The 19,722-nt window shown below is 37.3% G+C and overlaps 1 protein-coding gene, 1 long non-coding RNA gene and 1 other non-coding gene across 6 annotated transcripts in view; all 3 read left to right on the top strand.

Annotated features, from left to right (window-relative positions):
- Positions 1–1,729, top strand: part of LOC119690783 — a 52,925-nt gene extending 51,196 nt beyond the window's left edge. Inside the window, exon 3 of the long non-coding RNA XR_005253711.2 lies at positions 251–1,729. This is a non-coding gene — a long non-coding RNA (uncharacterized LOC119690783). The remainder of the gene's footprint in view (positions 1–250) is intronic.
- LOC105382631 overlaps positions 1–19,722 on the top strand; it is a 265,130-nt gene that overhangs the window by 215,278 nt on the left and 30,130 nt on the right. For all 4 annotated transcript variants that reach the window (XM_048622017.1, XM_048622015.1, XM_048622016.1 and 1 more), the window contains one exon: positions 18,232–18,402. In XM_048622017.1, coding sequence (XP_048477974.1) covers positions 18,232–18,402 — 171 coding nt within the window. The remainder of the gene's footprint in view (positions 1–18,231; positions 18,403–19,722) is intronic.
- Positions 3,374–3,512, top strand: LOC119690922. Its single transcript, XR_005253773.1, has one exon. It is a non-coding gene; the product is annotated as a U4 spliceosomal RNA (small nuclear RNA).

Here is a 19,722-nt window from a genome sequence, read left to right as displayed (position 1 = left end):
TAGTCACAACATCTACATTGTTGCCAGCGGTCATTCCCTCTTAACAGCTATTACCAATGTTATTGTACCAAACCAGTGCTGGAACTTTAAGTATTTTTTTTATTTCTTTGTGCTACTCCGGGGGGAGATTTCAATGGGTTCTTTGAACTGTTATTAAGAGCACTTGTGTAGGCAATTATATTTAACATTTCATACTTGCACGTGTTTTGTGTTCGCAATAATTTAATAGAGCGTTTTTTTTTTGTTTCAGGTAAGTTCATCTATTAAATAGTGTGTGAGCAGGAGCGGAGGGAAGTAAAGTTCAATAATTATATTTACATTTCTAACTTATAATAATTATATGTTCTATCAGGTATTTGCTGTACCTACTGATGTATTTCTAATTAGAGTCTGCATATTCAATAAAAAATAAGTCAGTTGGATTATGTTAATTGGAATCAGAAGTGTTCTTATTTACAAAATGATTAATTATCATACCATCTACATCTAAATTCTTGCAAGAAATTTGATTCATCAAAGACGACATTCAACAGAAAGAACCGTAGGTGTATCATAGTCGTAACAGCTCTTATCAGATCTACTCATGTTTAGTTCAATGCTCCTTCGCGGCTCAATTGAGATTTTTTTACTGACGCACCTACTTCAAGTAATCTATGTATGTAGGCTGTGATTGCTTGTGATGTTGTTGTGGGTAGATTTATATGCGATACAGTTGATAGATCGATAAAACTTGGTACCATGTTTTCAGGAATTTCTTTTGGTATTACGCAAGACTTTACATACCTACAAAACAGTGCAGGTATGATATATGTACATAATATATTATCGTCAGTGCGTATTATGAATCAAAAAAGAACTTAACTGTATTAGAATTTCAATCTTTCCTAGCCGATGCAAGTCACATCTGAGATTAGTTCAAAATAGGAATGATTACAGTTAGCACCTTTTAAGATAATCACCACACTCTGTCCCCAAGGCAGGTCCTTGTTTGTCACAGAATAACTGTTATTGAGGCACGTAGCCATTTTGTAAACGTCATGCAGAGCACAGCTGCATCTGTGGCGACGTCACCCAAACACACGTGCTTTGGTTAGTCAATTAATATTCATTCATTCATGCCATTGCTTGTAACCTTCGTCGATACATGAATTAATCTTTTGTTCTTATCTGGGCTTTGTTTCAATTTCAAGTGCATCCTCACTAGCATTATTGCTGTGTGTTCAGACTTATTAGGTTACATTATTATTGAGCCGTTCCGCTTCGTATTTTATACTTTCAAAGTTTCGCCGGTCATCTTAAAACTAGTATCTAACAGTTTATAAACGTCGTTGTAAATTTTCTCGGCTGTATCACAGGCGATGACTGTCGCACTGGCAATTTCATTGCACAAATTGCATACGATCCGAATGATTCTGACTCGGCTATTACCGTGATTTGCGGTGCAATCACTGCGGCCGCGTTCGTCTAGCGAAAAGATCTAGGTACTTGCGCAGTTTCGTTTCTGGATTTGGTATGAAAATCTCTAACTTCTTTGTAAGGTGTAACTATTACCTAGATAATCAGAACGATGAAAGAATAAGGTGAATTGTCAATTAAAATAGCGCTGCCAATTGAAAAAAAAACACTTCAGTTTCAAAGCGTTTTTTCCGAAAACTGCCACGTTTCACGCCCTCTTTATACTAATATTTTTTTTTATACCCTACCTTCCAAAACCCATTACCTAGAATGTAGAAGTTAATGTAAAAAAAACCATCAAATCGGCTGTTCTGGCGATATATATATTTGTGCAATAAAGAATTTAACTGAGCGTTAGTTGTTAAAAATTCTTATTTTGTGGTTCACCATATTACATCGTTGATTACACCAAAGTTGCAACTTTTAATTTCCCATTGAATGAGTCATCGTAAATTTCGCAAATCCTACCTTATTACCTGCGGTTTGACATTACAGTCAAACTTTGTGGCCAATTAAAATGAGAATCTCGCAATTCAGGATTTTGCACTAAAGCTCCTATTGTACACAAAAAAATACACAACACAAGTTTACAAATAGAATTAAATTATTCTCACACAAAGGCCAAAAAACTATTACTTCCAGCCAACCTTCGATTGGTGGAGAACTGTAATATAATTATAGTAAAAGAGTATACTTAATCTCTTTTAATTTGTGCACTATATAACTACTGAAGCATATCTATAACATATTCAACCTACTAACTAAAAATAATACAAATACACAAAGGTATACCTAGACGCTTTCCATAAACAAGCCGTTCATTCAATATTTCTGAGGTATGAATCGAAACTGATCTTTGCAAAAGTTGACATAGCTCTTGATATTTTACTTTACCGTATAAACTTGTTCCGATTTTATGCCTCGTAATTCAGTCAAGGGTGAAATATATGTTACAGAAACGGGTTTTAAATTCAAGGGTGTTGGAAACGCACTATTTACGCGAGTCTTTTAAAATCATAACATTAACATAATAATTGTGTTTGATTAAATTGTGTTTTTACTGGATGCGATGCACTTTTTCAACAATTTAAAATATCTTAAGGCATAAGTTACATATTATTGAATCGGATCGGTATATTGCAAAACGTTTCATTTCCAGCTATATCAATCTCTTTAGCTGTCAACTCAAACAATAGTTTATCAATATCATCGGCAGGTTCGCTGATTGCATTATACTTATCGTGATCGTCGATTTCTTGGTCACTAACTGTTACATTAGCCTTTTAACCATGAGCACCTGTTATAGAATATTATTGCATCACCCTACCTTACTTAACCCTTGCAAATTCTACTTCCATCATTCATTCGACACGCTAGTCCTTTGACTTTCGTCTCACTCCTTTCCTGTTTTGATACGCATATTTCGTTGATTTTATTATATTCTTTTTGAAAAGATTACTTAGCTACGGTTTTTGCGAATGATTTTGCTGATCTCATACGTTAGGTTAGGTCATCACTTCAACTGTAAATTTGAACAAAAATCAATTACCAAATTGTTTCAATTAACTTTCTAAAATCTTACTACGTGTTTGCTTCATCATATCAAGCGGACACCCGTCGATTTTATTTTCCGTAACAAACAGAAAACCGTTACTTTGATTGGGATATTTATAGTTGTGCAAAAGTAGCCCGGTGAAGTAATTACTATTGGTTTCGGCTCATAAAAAAATCTGTATCCAATTCAATTTACAAGCGGCTTTTCAAGTCCCTTTAGAATATTCATAGCCCTTTATTATTCTGTTGGTACACAAAAGTTACCTCCGTTTCTCGCTAGATGTCACTGGCGCATGGTTCCTACATCGCGGTATGGTTTGATTTTTATCGCAGCTCTTATAGTTTTGCAGCACAAGTGTTCACTAACTTTGCGCAGAGGCAATATCGTAACCAATGAGGTTTATCCGAGGTGCGATTATTGCTAGTTGAAAACTTTACCAATACCCCGCCATGTGGACGTGAAATACCGTCCGCTACGGCAATTTTTGAACGGCCGTTAAGGCCTACTATTAACCTAATGTTAACTTGCATTGCATTATTTTAAATGATATTGGATAGAATATAATCGAATATGTTTATGTTAATATGTTAATGTTTATTCATAAAAGAAGCCTATTACTAATTACATTATGCCTCTGTGCCTGAACTAGGCCAAATACCTGTATTTCAGGCATCAGCGCTCTTTTATCAGAGAGTTCATTTAAGGAAAGCTATACATTGCAGAAGTATCACGTTTTAAAACATTATAATACACTCACGGGCAATGAAAGCGTTCCACTGAGAAAAGCACCAAATTACTTCTAAACGGAAAAGACTAACTTAATAACGTGTTCTTCAACATTGAAGTACATTTAACAGAGCCTCAGGATATACGAAATAAAAACGGTATTATTTTGATCTAATTTTAAATTCAATCTTTGAAAAAATTGGGGTCGTTTGGAATCGGAATTTTGTGAGTGGAACTTTTTTATTGCCCGGGAGTGTACTTATATTGAGAAACTTTAGAGTAAATTTACCAAAGAAAACATACATATATCTATAATAGTAATTCCATTCTTATAACTTTACTTACGTTTTTTGTTATTATCCTCCCTCTCATTTTATATTCCGAATATTGTGATATTATGAGATTTTGATAACTTATAGTCTACCTATAATTGTTCATAACCAATGACAACCATACCTTCTTCGGTGGCCGTACCATGAATTCTCAATTCCATTTCGCCGAGGCCAACACTAGCGGAGGGAACAATAAATTAGCGTTTTCACATTTCTAATTAGTGAGTAATTATATTTCTAGTTTCTACTGTCGTTGTTTTCACTGAATGGCCACTTTTACACCTTGCGCCTCATCCTACGCATGTGACGAATGTATATGAGGGTTTTATATCCAGACCTAATTATTTTTAATTAAATGGCTAATGCCTAGATTTTTTCTGGAAACTTTTTATTTACTGTTAATTAGTAAGAGCGGTCTCATTATAAGTATTAGTGAGACTACTAGGAAAATGTTATAAGTGATTGGCCCTCAACTCCCACTACATTGGATGATAGCCATCCAATAGTTTAATTCAATTATAATCTGTGAATTGGGTGATTTAAATGCACAATATTATAAGCAATAGAAGCTACTGTGGAATTTGAAATGGATTATTTATATCTCTTAAAATACGATGAAAAACTGATAGATTTTTTATGACTAAAGTTATAAACACTTAACTTTGAATATAATTGACTTTCCAACTTTGTTAATAGAAAGAAAGGAATATCCATGAAATTGACCACAATCAGAACAATTTCGCTGGAAAATTTAGATAAAAAACATGAAATTTACCAACACACGTGACTGAACACACGAATTTAATGGGGACTACCGTTTTTTTGCTCACCAGTTGGCGCCACTGTCGGCTGAGGTTAAGAGATACCATAGCTGTCAAACTTATCAAAAGAGACTGTATCAAATTGGCGCGAAATAAAGTTTTAAAATTTTGAATCTTATAAGCTTATTAATTATAAAATAACTATCATCACATCGAGTTACTATGCCGCAATGTAGTGTAGATCCGTTATGTTCGGAAAGAAAAGGAGGACTTATGTTAACAAGTGATAAAACTGTTCTAAAACAGTGGCATGTGAAATAATTATTATCCAACAATCTCTTGTTTGTGAAAATCATTATAACCAATTTCAGAAAGAACATAATGTAAATAAGGATTAGGCATTTAATAAATACAATAAAAATAAAAGAATTACACACTGATTTAACTTTTATTTATCCTTTCCGTTTAAACACACTGCTATACAAAAAATATAACACATTAGTAATCCACACAATGAATGCTGGTTGAGTTGTTAGTTGAAACTAAATAATGGTAGTATAGTATACTAAGCCCCTGTTTCACAATGTCTGGTTAGGCGCTACCTGTCGGATAAAATACATGCTGTCACTGTCTAAAAAATTATAACAGAGAGTGACAGCATGTATTTTATCCGTCAGGTAGCCACTAACCAGACATTGTGAAACAGACCCTAAGTATTATATTATTTGTGGGGGTGTCAGTACCTGCACCTGGCTCACTCGAATGGAGCCTTTGTGCATATCGCCTTAAGGTCTAAACTCCACTCCTAAGCTTGGACCATTTCCTACCACGCTGGTCCTCTGCAGGTTGGTGGGTTCGAAAATCTAGATGTGCAGGTTTTATCACGATGTTTTAATTAACCGTAAGAGCGATGGTATACATTGTACATAAATTCCAAAGTACTCATTGGTGATAATATCTAGATCTGGAGTTTAATTTTTAGTGTTCACACTGCTATACAAAGTTTCTGAAGGCCACTCAACAGTACACTGAATCATTTTGTTGTATGATGCTGTCCTCTACGTTTCCAACCAAGTTACTGTTACGGTCATAGTCTTGGTATCTGTAAAAAGAAAAAACATAGCTGTTACCTAAGCAAACAAGCATACACTTCGTAAAAAATAAGTTTGTAAACAGTAAACAAACTAACCTCGAAATTAGCTGCTCTTTGAGACTGCTTATTTTTGCGCCTCTTTTCCTTAATTATTCAGCTTTCAACGACAAATAATCCATATTTGCGATAATTTCGCAAAAAGAGATCACTTTTCAACAGGGAAATGAACGAAAATATAATTTATCACGAAGCCCGCCAAACAAATTATATGAAAAGTAAAATGTCACTTGACCTCAGTGCACACCAGCGCCCCTAGCGGCAAATTCACACGCGTTAGCCCCCATTGTATCTTATAAAATTCTTCCTTTGCTTGTGAGTACTTGTGACAAACTGAAAAATGTATGCAAAAATGTTATGTGAATTTTAAGAAATTCTATAATGTTGCTAATATATTCCATACATTACAAATATTATAATTCACAATTGATAATTCATTTTACGAACTAGGTACCTACTATGGATTCTACCAACATTATTTGAAAAAAAGTCATATAACTGTGTCCAGCCATCAGACACACACATACACACACTGACAAAGCAGACAAATAGCTTAAATACCAGCCAATAAGCGTCGCCAGTTAATTACCCACACAAGTGCCGCTAAACACCCCGCCAGGTCCACTTGGCTCGCTAATAACCCGGCTTAGACCATGTGTGGGAACATACTTCGAGGACCGTTGGATCTTATTGGTCCTGTGGGGTTACCACCACCGACACATTAGAAATTTATAATTCACTGCTTAAGGATTCTTAATTCAATTCAAGGTTTACAACGCTTTACTTAGTGACATTAAGTCCGCCCCAAGTGATGCTGTATTCATTACTAAGCTCAAAAAGTTGTTGGTTGGTATGGCTTGCTACTCCACTAGTGAATTCTTCACTAATGTTACATTGTCCCATGAGGAAGCTACTAGTAGCTAACTGATTTTATTGTATTATTCTCTAATATAAGTAATTAGTGTATTGTATACTATAAAACTGTAAGTCAGCCATTACTTTGTACACTCTTATTATTATTGACGTGTAAATTTTTGAATTTATGAATAAATGATTGAAATTGAAATTGCTAACGTTTCAGTGGTGGTGCGGTGGCTGTTGTGAGAAATTTGTGGTTCATCATCATTTCCATCGACCCGTAACAGTCCAATGCTGGACATAGGCCATAGGCTCAAGGAGCGCCACCACAGTCTGTCATTGGTTTCCTCATCCGGTGACTACAGTCTACCTGTCTAAAATCGTGTGTCCAACTGGAGGGCGTCCCATTCGTTACGATATATTTGCCTGTTCTCTGTGTACGTTTGGCCGCGGTAGGCGTATGTATAAATGTCCATTCTTTAAATAAAATTGTTGTCATCATTATTGTAAAGACATTATTAATTAGGCGTCTTAAACGAAAGTGTTCCGTAGCTACTTTTTAAACACGTGTTAAAATAATGCCGTTCCAGTTTACCCGCATTAAAAAAAAACTTTTTACATCCTTAATACCAACAACATAGCTGTAGGTAATAATCACACATTACCCCACATAGTGTTACTCAATATCCGTTCATACGGCTTTTATATCAAGAACTACATTTACATAATCCAGTCAAGCCCGAAGGACCGTGTCTTTCATTAAATCTCGTTAAACAACGGGACTTTGTGTTTCTCGGAGCTGGAAAAAACTTGTCATACTGTTACATAAAGGGTTTTAACTTATAAAGGGTTTTACATAAAATTTAACTTATTTGTTTTTAAGTTTTGAATATTTTTTAAAAATGAAATATTAAATATCTTTGAAATGGTCAAGTTTTGGATAATGCATTATAGGGTATAATCGACTAGAAATGCCTTCCTCAATTACCTCCTGAAAGGATCAGGTCTACTTACCAATAACCCTGTATTATACATACCTACTTATAGGATTTTTATCATACTCAGGAACGGTCAAAAGGGATTAATCCAAAAGTTAAGAAATTAACGGCGTTTTTAACACTGACGGGTAGATGTTGAACACACTCCATTCATGACAGATGATTGCTCTTAATACATATGTTTAATAGTTATTTTATTGTTTTTTATGTTCCCGTGAATTTTTACAGAATCAACCTATTCGGTTTTACCATAAGAACTATCGGTCGGAGCGTCGGTCTGAAGATGAACATGTCCAAGACCAAGATCATGACCAGTTGTCCTACAGCCGTACCTAACATAACAGTAGGCAACAGCTCAGTAGAAGTTGTGGACAAGTACATATATCTTGGACAATGTTTATCTTTTGACAAACACTCGCAGACAAAGGAGATCGCTAGACGAATTCAGCTAGGGTGGGCTGCCTTTGGTAACCTAGCAGATGTTTTTAAATCTAGCCTGCCACAGTGCCTGAAGACGAAGGTTTTCAACCAGTGTGTGCTGCCTACCCTCACTTATGGTGCCGAAACATGGACGCTCACAAAGACATGCATGCACAAAATTAAAGTAGCACAACGAGCCATGGAACGCACCATGCTAGGCATCTCGCTAGTGGACCGTATCCCGAACGTAGAAATTCGACGCAGGACAAAGGTTGAAGACGTTGGGAGACGGATCACGAAGCTGAAGTGGAGATGGGCAGGGCATCTGGCAAGGCGGCAAGACGGCAGATGGACCAAGGCAGTGTCGGAGTGGTGGCCAAGGGAGGGACGGCGATCAGTCGGTAGACCGCCGACCCGTTGGTCCGATGACATCAGGAGAGTGACTGGACCAAACTGGATGAGTGTAGCACAGGACCGTGGAACTTGGCATAACATGGAGGAGGCCTATACCCTGCAGTGGGTTGACATAGGCTGATGATGATAAGAACTATATCCACAAGTTAAAATATGTTAAGACCCATCGAATACCATCTGCAGCTACAAAATACCGTGTTAAGCACTCCATTTTTAGTGGTGAGTAATATTGATCATAGAACACTATCCAACTAGAAACTACTCCTAACACGTAAAAACATTGTATTAGATTTTCTCCTTGCATCCAGGTCGGTGATACATCAATACTGGCTTAGCCGCCGGCTGTGTCTGAAGTCAGCTGCTAATTCCTCAGCGCCTTGTTAGAAGCTGGTGCCGGTCTAGACCGAAGAAGTCTAGACTTTACACTCATTTTCCTGTCATCGGCTAATCGATGTCAGCGGTTTGTCGCTAGAAGTTCTGGGTTTGTTTTTGCTGGATCTTTGAGATTTAGACGATCGGATGGCGCAGTGGTTAGTGTCTGGCTACTGTGCGAGGGTCACGGGTTCGATCCCTGGCCTGGGCAGATATTTGTTCTCAGGTATTGGGTATTAAACATTAGTATCATTTACGTCATGACATTAAATAAATGTTCTTTAAGTAGCTACAATTGTCTACCTACCTATTGCTAGCGAGTCACCTCGGACTTCTGACTACCCCTTCGGGATTACAGTCGTGATATATGTATGTATTGGGGTTTGTCTGTAGTCCTTATAAGGTAAATATGATTTGTTTACTTAATACCCGTCCAAAAAAGGGTTTGTTTTACTTTCTCTATGTGTTTGAGTGTCGATCTGTAGCCAGTCAGAGGACAAAATAGACTCAGGTCTATCAGAATCGGAGCTAGGTGACTACAGACAGTTATAGACAAACCTACCAAGAAGTCAATCTTATAGCACCCTTCCTTTTCACGGACAGTTCAGAAGTTATTTCTTAGAAAACTCTTACGGGATGTCATTAAAGAGGACTAACGGAAGTATGCTAGCAACTTATTGTAATTTACTGCGTCACAAGTTGGTTTATATTTTCATTTCAGATCATTCCGAGAGTATCTAAACTAAAAATACATTGTATATTATGGCCAACAGTATTTTATATACCTAGATGAATATCAATTAAAATCAACTTCTACTTTGTAGGCTCGCAGTCGAAACCGATCTTTAGAAATGCACACTACAAGTACTGGACGTGGAAGTGGCCTACATATTTCTAATTCTCTTTCATAGGTCAAATTAGCTAAATTTAGCGCATGAGCTTATGACGACTTCAAGAACTAGAACTAGTGACTGATACTTGTTTAAAATAGGAACTGTTACACGTTTTACAAAAATGGGCGTATCCGCTAGCAGGATACCATAAAATTATAATCTTCCGGATCATGATATTGACAAGTTACAATTTATACGGATAATCGATGCCTTCCTTTACTTCACTCGGCAATTTAAATGCAAATTCAAAATTTCTCTTGAAGTCGTGAAACATAAACCCGCGGGAGACTATTAAATACGAGATATCTAAAGACTACCATAAACCATGGAGTTCCGATACATTATTGAGACATAAATCAATAGGCCAATTAAACGCGGTCATGTCATACCCATACACGTCCTCGCACCGTGCTAACAGTAAATTTAAAATTCGAAGCAAATGCCAGTTTACAGGGAAAATTGCGCATTCCTGCTTGAACAGCCGAGCCGGTCGCACGTCCGTCGCGTGCGCTCCATATATGGCGACATAACCTATATTATAACGGTGCCTTCTAAGATGGATTTCTCCACAATCGGATTTATCGATTAGCGGCTTCTCAAAGAAACCTGTCACCGCTTTAATGGTCTTGACAAGGTAATTACAGGCCATAAAATTGCGTCTCTCTGCTCGTCTTCATCAGTAACTTCCTTAATTCAAAGCAAGTTATCAACCGACGGTACCGCGGGCTCACGCTGCTTAAAATCAGATCTCACGAATTTTACGAGTACAATAGAATACGTGCTTCATAATTATGTACCTCTAATAAATATCGAGGATCTCATGCGGATCATGCCTCAAATTTATTACAACATTTATTTGTTTTTATGATCTGCAATACCTGCATGTAATCATAATTTACCTATATTTTATACGTTAGCCGTATATTTTATACGTATGCCATATATTACATAAACCATGCGTCTAGCATTTACTTTCTGATCGTATTGCTACGACCACCTACGTCGATTGCATGCATGCCAACACCCAATTGAAAGGTCAATAATATCTTCATCTATAATCTTCGCTTCATCGATAGTGAGATGCACAGTATTGTTCGGACATTTACCACTCTTTGGATATGTCGCAGCCGGATCGTATAATCCGCCGTATTACATTACGGCTGGCCGCATTACAACACAGGGCCGCTTTGTAATGCGCCGGATCAACGTTTAGCCGCATTGTCATTTCAATACGTTCTTCAATACGGCGGCCCACGTTTAGCCGCATCGTACTACTACTGAATTGTAGGGTAACCATGTCCATACTAAGCATTACATTACAGGTGAAGGATTTTTGTAATCATAATAGAGTAAATCTATCATATGGACTTCCATTAAAGTATCAAAATACTGTTAATAGGCACTACTCGGATTGTAGGATCTTCGGAATTATTATTCTTCATCATCAACATCACTTCTGGACGTAGGCCTCTCCCAAAGCACACCACTGGATGCGATCTACAGCATTCCACATCCAATCATAACCAAGTCCTTTCGCAAGTCGTCACCCCATCTAGCCTGAGGGCGTCCCACACTACGTTTGCCTCGTCGCAGTCTCTTCAAGATCAAATAACCTTTGCCGGCCACATTTATATTTTTTGACCCAGTAGTATTATCTAAAAATCCGCCGACCAGCAGAATCCATGGTCACTTTAGCTGATTGATGTGCGTTATATATTTTGTACGTTTTTCACTGTACCGCATTGATTGGAATAGAAATTATTTAATTTCAAGTGAAAATTGTTCTTGAAGTACTGTTTACTAGCATATTAAAACACGATTTCTTCGTTTTAATCATCATCAAATATCTGTATCCAACGCCATTATTGTTGTTATGTTAAGCAGCGCCACGAGTGTTAAAAATCAAAACTAAAATATTTCAAAGCGGCGGCTAATCTCTCGCCGTATTACATAACGGCCAGCCGTATTGAATGACGTATGATGTCGAATACAATCCGGCGCATTTTCATTCAGCCGTATTCAATACGGCTAAACGTTGATCCGCCGCATTACAAAGCGGCCCTGTCTTGTAATGCGGCTAGCCGTCATGTAATACGGCGGGTTATACGATTCGGCTGCGACAGATATACCTCCGTGAATACAAATTTGAATACCATCACTATAGGATTAGACCGTGATCTCCCATCATATTTTGATCATTTGTTTGGTTTATGTACCTACTCCTAAAGGAAATACGATAGCTTTAAACTATTATTCTACAATCAAGCACCAAAATATCTGACTGGCTCGGCTCACTTACAATACTTTTGATAGCTCAAGTATATGTATATTTTATTCTTATATATTACTCGTATACAAAGGCCCTTTTATATTATGAAGTATTGCGTTGTACGAACGATTAGCATTACAAGCGTTTGTGATTGTCATCCTCGCTAGAACAATGGGAGCGATGATTGTTTTAGAAAGTATGGAAATTGTGAAACTTGCCTTACTATTATTTCAGAAAACTTGAGTAACTGAACAATGGGTGCTTTGGTTTATTATTGAATCCATAATTAGTTATTCTGTTAACCAATATAATATGTGAGCTTGCTGCTGTTGGAAATAACTTCACCATCTATACGTCTGCGGCCGCAACCAGCATGAAATAAAAGAAGAAGAAAGTTTACCAGTTGAATGAGTGAAAATATTGAATGTGAGTTATGGTTTAGCATTAGCAGAACAAGTTTGAGTGTTTCACACGTACAGCGTGACTGCTGAAGCGCGAGGCGAGTTTTCTGGACTTCGGCTATTTCCGTCCGCGGTTCGGCTAAAATCGGCTGCGGCGGCCGATGACTCCCGCGGCATGCGGCGCCGCCGGACCTTGACGCTGCACCACCGCTGCAAAACCCCTATCACCGGGCAATAGAACTCAACGAGAATACACGAATCCATCATGCACTTTCGCACGAGGGATGCCGCGTTCGGGAATGCTCCAGTTATGTCAAAGTTATTCGCTGAGAATGTTGCTTGCTCTAGAAAAGTCTCATTACAGAAGCGATGCGCGCGCGCAGCATGCTCTTCCTACTGTCTCCACGCGCATGCTTCTGTGATCACTTCCCTTTGTTGTTCCTCGGCGGGTGGTTGTCAATGCCCTGATAGCACACGTCTCGATTGTGCAACAATCGGAGCCGTTGTCGATTACGAAATGTTATTATTGTGAGCAATTAACGCAGCGCCGACTGTCAGCCGACAGCGTTGATTTGCTGTTCGTATTACGATTGTAATAACACCAATCATCGTGTCTGACGCGGGTCACAATAGTACAGTCCTAACAGCTCGGACAAATTACACGAGTGTGGATTTTAAATTGGACTATCATGATCCGGGCTGTAATGAATGGTTTCGACATGCGGTGAAGGGAACATATGCGAATGTGCCTTGAAGTGTTTTTGTTGCGTTTTGAACAATGCCGTTAGCGAGTATCAATGTCGGCTCAATAAATCTTCCTGTTGATGAATAAAAGGTCCGGCAATGTTGCCGCACGATAAAATCTAAGTAGCTCACAGCGATTGTAGATACGAATATTGAAAAAAAAAACAAATGAGGCGAGACCAATCGACGCCCGCTTGTACCTCACGATCAGTTTTTTTACACCTTCTTACTTAATATCATTTGAAATACGTTTCCTAGATGCTGATGGATGAGAGCCGAAGTTTCAATTTAACAAACAGTTGTGTAATACTGGGTAGCTGAAAGTGTCGGAGTCGGAATCGTAAGTCACGATTATCCTAAAATGCATCAACAGACACAGAAAGAATGACGCAATACAATAATTTTGGTATTAAGAGTACTGGTCTACATACGAGCAAAGCCACACAGATGTAAGTCGTGACCTGAATGTAAGAAGCTGATAATGCAGTATTGTAAAGACAATGTAGATGAACAATCACTTAATTATGATGAAACAGAAGATTTGCTGCAATACAAATGCTAAAAAAAAAAAAAAAAAAAACAATAATAAAAATAATATATAGGTACTTCCAGGTTTGATGGTTTAATATCTACCGATCCCAAGAATTTATTCGTAGGGTCAAACAGGGCAATGTACTAACTACACACCCTGTTTGATGGTTTGATATTTACCGATCCCAAGATTATTATTTCCTCTTATTTCGTAGGGTCAAACCTGACAAACTACTACGTATACACCCTGTTTGATGTTTGATGACATGCCTATCCTATATTTGATGATCCTAAGACTAATACTTACTACATACCTACCTATAAACGTAGGTTCAAAAAAAAAAAAAAAAAAAACCGCGTTATACCTATACTTATATATACCTACTTTATATTATGTATTACCTACCTACTTATATGCACTTTTGTCTAAAATGCAACAATCTAATATAAGCACACACACACACACACTCACACACTCACACACACACACACACACACACACACACACACACACACACACACACACACACACACACACACACACACACACACACACACTCATGTGTCAGATTCACATAACTTGTTATATTGTTATCTTTGTTATCTTTAACTATCCTTAACTTAAAATCTTACACAGTTAAGCTTATGTTGCTTTCAATATTTTAACCGTATGTTATTAAAAGAGCGGGGCCGTCTGTCACAGGTATTGTTTACTTACTAGGCGGTCCCAACCTTGTATGTAATCTAGGCTAAGCTTTAAACGAAATAAAAGTTATTTATTTTATTTTTATTATTTTTTAATCAGTTGTTCATCTTCTATTGATTGAGTGAAAGTCGAGGCTTGAACTCTATCAATAACCTTGAAAAGTATGTATTGTTATTAAAAAGACCGTGATGCTTTGTAATCTATTATCATTTCGATCGTACAAATTACAAATTTGAAGGAATTAATATAGTTTTTCATGTTTATGAACGTAATTCAGGAACGTCTATCAATTACAGTCATAACTTCTCATTGGGTATCGAACTATCGAGTTCAAGAAAGGATACGATGTAGGAAATAGTAAAATAAACCTACCTATCAATGTTAACAAATGTAATGATTTGTAGATAAGAATACAACTAATCGGCCAAGTGTGTAATAAGATAAACGATCTGGTCGATCATAAATAACGTTAAGTTCGCCAGATCAAGGTTTTTACGAGTGTTGAGCTGATCACTGACATTTCGCACAGGATTGATTTCGTGATATGCCGTTAAATTGTGCACGTAATGTTGTACCAGCATTTTGTGCAACTGTAATTACTTACAGTTCAGATTTATGATAAACTCTTTGAACAGTTTTGTTGGTTTCACCTTCAATACTTTGTAAACAAAACATAAAAAGACGGCAACTTTATGGTATCGACAAATCTATCGAAAAGCAATAGAGCCATATAATATGATTTGTCATACCATAGTGAAAGGATAGATGTATTAAAAGAATTGAGGTACTTATATTACAAGATAAGGAAAAGGTTGGACTCAAAGAGGCTTCTTTCATACACTCCAGATGTTATGATACTGAAACATTAAATTAATTTGGGATAAATGCGCAAATATGTTTAAGTGTAAATATAATAGTGGTTTAAGATAAAATTTGACTTACACCTCAAATGTTATTTGCTTACTTAAAATCCAGTACAGTGAGCACAGATATTCATCACAACAATCGTGATTGTTCATTAATTACAATTTGAAACAAAAGGTAATTAGAATTGACGCTTTGAGCTGCCGCTTCAGAAGAAGGTGTTAGGTTTAATTGTAGTTGTCTGTCTACATCGTTCCACGTTATTGCTATTATGCAATCTGCCTAATATCTCAAATGGTTTTCTGTTTTTTTTTTGTTGTCTACTGCTTATTATTTTTTATATAGGAGTTCTGTAGAATAGACCTGTTATTAACAGTAACGTCGTTAGCAGTTCATCAATATTGTTAATAACCACAACAAAATTATTGTACTTAATGTCGATTGAGTTAACTTGAAATGAGCAGCAATATTCATAAAATATTTTACAACGTCTCGAAATAATCACAACACAATGAGTCTGGCACTGTGAGAATGTTTGTTGTGTTTTATGGACCATGTAATTTGCACAGGACGATTAAGCAAAATTTAACTGATTTTCAAAATAAACTTATTGCATTTTTGAACTCACCAAATGATAAATATCAAATCAAATGATAATTTATCAGCCTTGCATATAATTCAGTAAAATCGCGACTTTCGGTGTATTTTCATGCCGACACAACGGCAGAGATCGCGGCCAAAGCCTCTAATGCGGGTTTAGCAATTAACAAAAACGAAAAAAGCTTTGTTTTACCCTGTCACCTGCATTCATTATTTGTCAAAAGTTTCACGATAATTTCCGTTAGAGGCGCCACTTTGTATGCGAGAAAAAGAAAACATTTATCGTTTTCGACAGACTATCAAACCTGTACTAGACGTACTGCAATTAAACCACTGTCGAAAGTCCCCGGCTAATAAGAATCTCAATTGGATCCGTAATAGGGTTTCCGAGCAGAATGGAAACCGGCATGGCGCAGGGATCTCGATAAATTGTAATTTCGTTGTAATCGTTGCATCTATCTAGCGGATGGTAATTTTCAATGCATTCGGCTTACGAAACATGCCTGATTACCGATGCGGTTTCACCAAGGAGGGTTCCTCTATCATGACAAAAAACAAACGATCGAGAACTATTCTAACTTCTTGCAACAGGCTCGTTTAATAGGTACAACAGCATTGGGTCGTGGTTAGCGCAGCTCCGTAACTTCGTTTTTCGTAAGCTAGAGGGACCTCTTGAGCCAAGCCTCTCCTTAAAAGATGATTCTGACTGTGATAAACTGTGTTGTGACCTTGCAAATTTTATACATTCAAATTGAATAACATTTGTCCTTTCGTTTTCATGCTAAAACTTTGTTTTACCTCTCCTGATTTGGATATTTTACTATCTTGTCCCCGTTGTTCTTCGAAATTACTTATAATTTCCATACTCATAACAATATTATTATGCTTTCAGATCCACATTTACCAAAGAGGTATTCACAATAGTGCCTTGTATTATGCTGATGAATCAGAGATGGAAATCTTCTCGAAGTGTGCAGGTGCGAAGGCAAACCCACCTGCATAATATCTCGAGATCGTGGTCTTGCATTTTATGAAATACTTAAGTGGGCAAGGCAATTTTCTTTAGCATTTAACAGTGCACCAACATCAATCCAACTTGAGATATCATTAGCAAACGAAAGTTCTGAATAGTTCTGATCTATCAGCTAAATCTTGGGGTGTTAATGAACACGCAAATCTTGGTGAAATTATGTACCTTGCTACGGTAGGGTAGGTGGAAATGGATGTACTTACCTTATGTTTCTATTATTTTCTTTCTTCTGTCCCTAAATTTATTAAGAAATTTGTCTGGTTAGCGTAGGTATACCGCTACGTGTAGTGTTTTTAGAATGGCAAAATTTTATTTTCAAAATAATACATTAGATGGATTTTCAATTATTGAACACTAGGCATAACCACATCGGTACTTCTTACTTACTACTCATTTGATGCAACGTCAAAGTACAATTTCAATGGACTAAAAAGCTTGATAAGTAGGCACTGACTTCGCATTCGCACTACTTTTTTACCGGCCAGTAAAAAGAGTAAAATATCTCTCGTCACAGTTTGCTGCGCGCGCGCAACGGTCGTCGCAGCACGTTCCGCCCTTTGTGCTTTTTTTCCTTTTTTAAACGGTGTCTGTGTCAACAGCCATTGTTCATTTTGATTGGCTGCTCCATTTGCCTCTATATTACACTATTCCATTATCTTCTTAACAGAACTAGCTACTACACCCGGATCTTCGCTTTCCGGCTCTTTAATTTGGCATTTCGCAAATCGAACTAGTTAAGTGGGACATGCATCAGGCCTCGTTTCACCTGTCCCTACTGTCTCTTGGTTACACTTATTTACTGAACACAATCATCGTTAATAGCAATTATCAGCGGAACTGGTTTTAGCTAACGAACGGCTCGCAACTGAAACTGAGAAACTCCTTTGTGCATATAATAACCTTCTACCTGAAATAATCCGCGAGCCTATACCTAGTTAAGCGAACTAGAATCTTGTTTAGATATGTACTTACCTGCTTGCTGTATTGAAACAAAAGAGATCGAACTCGTCACGACACGTAAAATTGGTCCAGGTAAAACCACCCTTATCACAAGTTTGCACCCACCTTCCAGCAACATCACAACAAAAGCCCCCACCCCCACCCTGAGACAATAGGCTAACCGTGGGCTAACCGGATCCATATTGGTTGCAGGTATTGCAGAAAGACGTCGAATGCCACGGCAGGATAGTGTCGTCAGTGGTGCGACTGTGCGGCGGAGGTGATGCGGCCAGAGCTCTGGAGAGACGCTGGCATCTACTGTATCTGCGGGCTATAGAGTGGCAGTGCCATCTGGAGGCGTGCCTGGCGAGGATTGATAATCAGGTGAGTTTATTTGTGTGTAAAAGTGCGAAGTATTTCTTGTCCTTGATGAGTATCATTCATTTGTAACAAATTCAATCATCATGGTATAATAATATGGCAGTCATGAATGAACGTAGTATGTTTTCATTTTCGGTTATAATCATCTTCTTCTGTATCCTCATTAAAAGCTTCTTACAAAGCTATTGATTATTTGTATATTATTGAATTTAAAGGTTCCCTTCCTTCAAATAATTATATCTATGGATCAACACGGTCCTTGCTAAATCGTGTATCTTCCTTTTCAATTCTACCTCTTTTCCAAAATCAATCTCGTCAAATTGCCAAATTGCCCACAACGGGTTTTCCCCTCACCTAATAGCACATTTAGCAGCCGAATTCTCGGAATTCGCACGCTCTTTAACAATAGAGAAATCAACCACCCGTAGCTCCTTGTTTGCAAACATAACCCCAAGTGACACATTACTATCCCCTAGAATTTGCTCGCTATAGCGATATTGGAGTCAAAAGGCACTGTAATTTGAAGCCGTGGGTTCAGTAAAAGGGTGTAGCAATTGCCATCAACCGTTTAGAAAACTTTAACGTTCATAGGGTAAGTTAGAGAGTTTTTCTTAGAATAGAATAGAATATTGCTTTATTGAACACCACATAAATCAGACATACGTTTTCTTAGTTGAGTTTAGCTGGAGAATATTGGTAGAATTAAGATATCTAGAAAAAGAATTATCCGTACAAAGCCCATTTTACTAATATCAATGGATAATGCCTTTTTTCCCACTGATATCATAAAGTGCCTAGATTAGTGCGTATGAACATCGTTGTGTTGTTTAAAGTATTTAATTGCGTTTATCAAAAACATCATATTTTCTTCCATAAAATCAGTAAGTGCACAAATGAATTATCATCAGTAATCTCAGGATGACACTTCTGCCACCAAGTAGGGATAACAGCATCGACTATAAAACTTATCCCTAAATTGCATTTCACTAGTGAAGGGACACACGGGACTCAATATTTCATACGGTTTCGAAAGGGTTGAGCCGTGCCACGTGCTTTACCAATAAATTATGCCCACGATATTTGTGTGGGACTCGTGTTTGTGAGTTGTGGTTGCTATTGGTAACAGACGGCCTACATTCTAGGTTAGTTTACTTATTTATTGATGGGCTTCGGGTACGCAATCGTATCACTTATGGTTAGACGGTCGAAGTATTAGGGCAAATCGATAAATTTTATGGTGTTCGGTAGATTCTATTTGGGATGAATATTTTAACATCATAGTCATTTTATGTTGAGTAACAGAAACTATATTTTAATTTCTAA

The sequence above is a fragment of the Plutella xylostella genome, chromosome 7 (genome assembly GCF_932276165.1).
Source record: "Plutella xylostella chromosome 7, ilPluXylo3.1, whole genome shotgun sequence".
Taxonomy (NCBI): Eukaryota; Metazoa; Arthropoda; class Insecta; order Lepidoptera; family Plutellidae; genus Plutella; species Plutella xylostella.
This window is presented reverse-complemented; position numbering and strand designations above follow the sequence as displayed.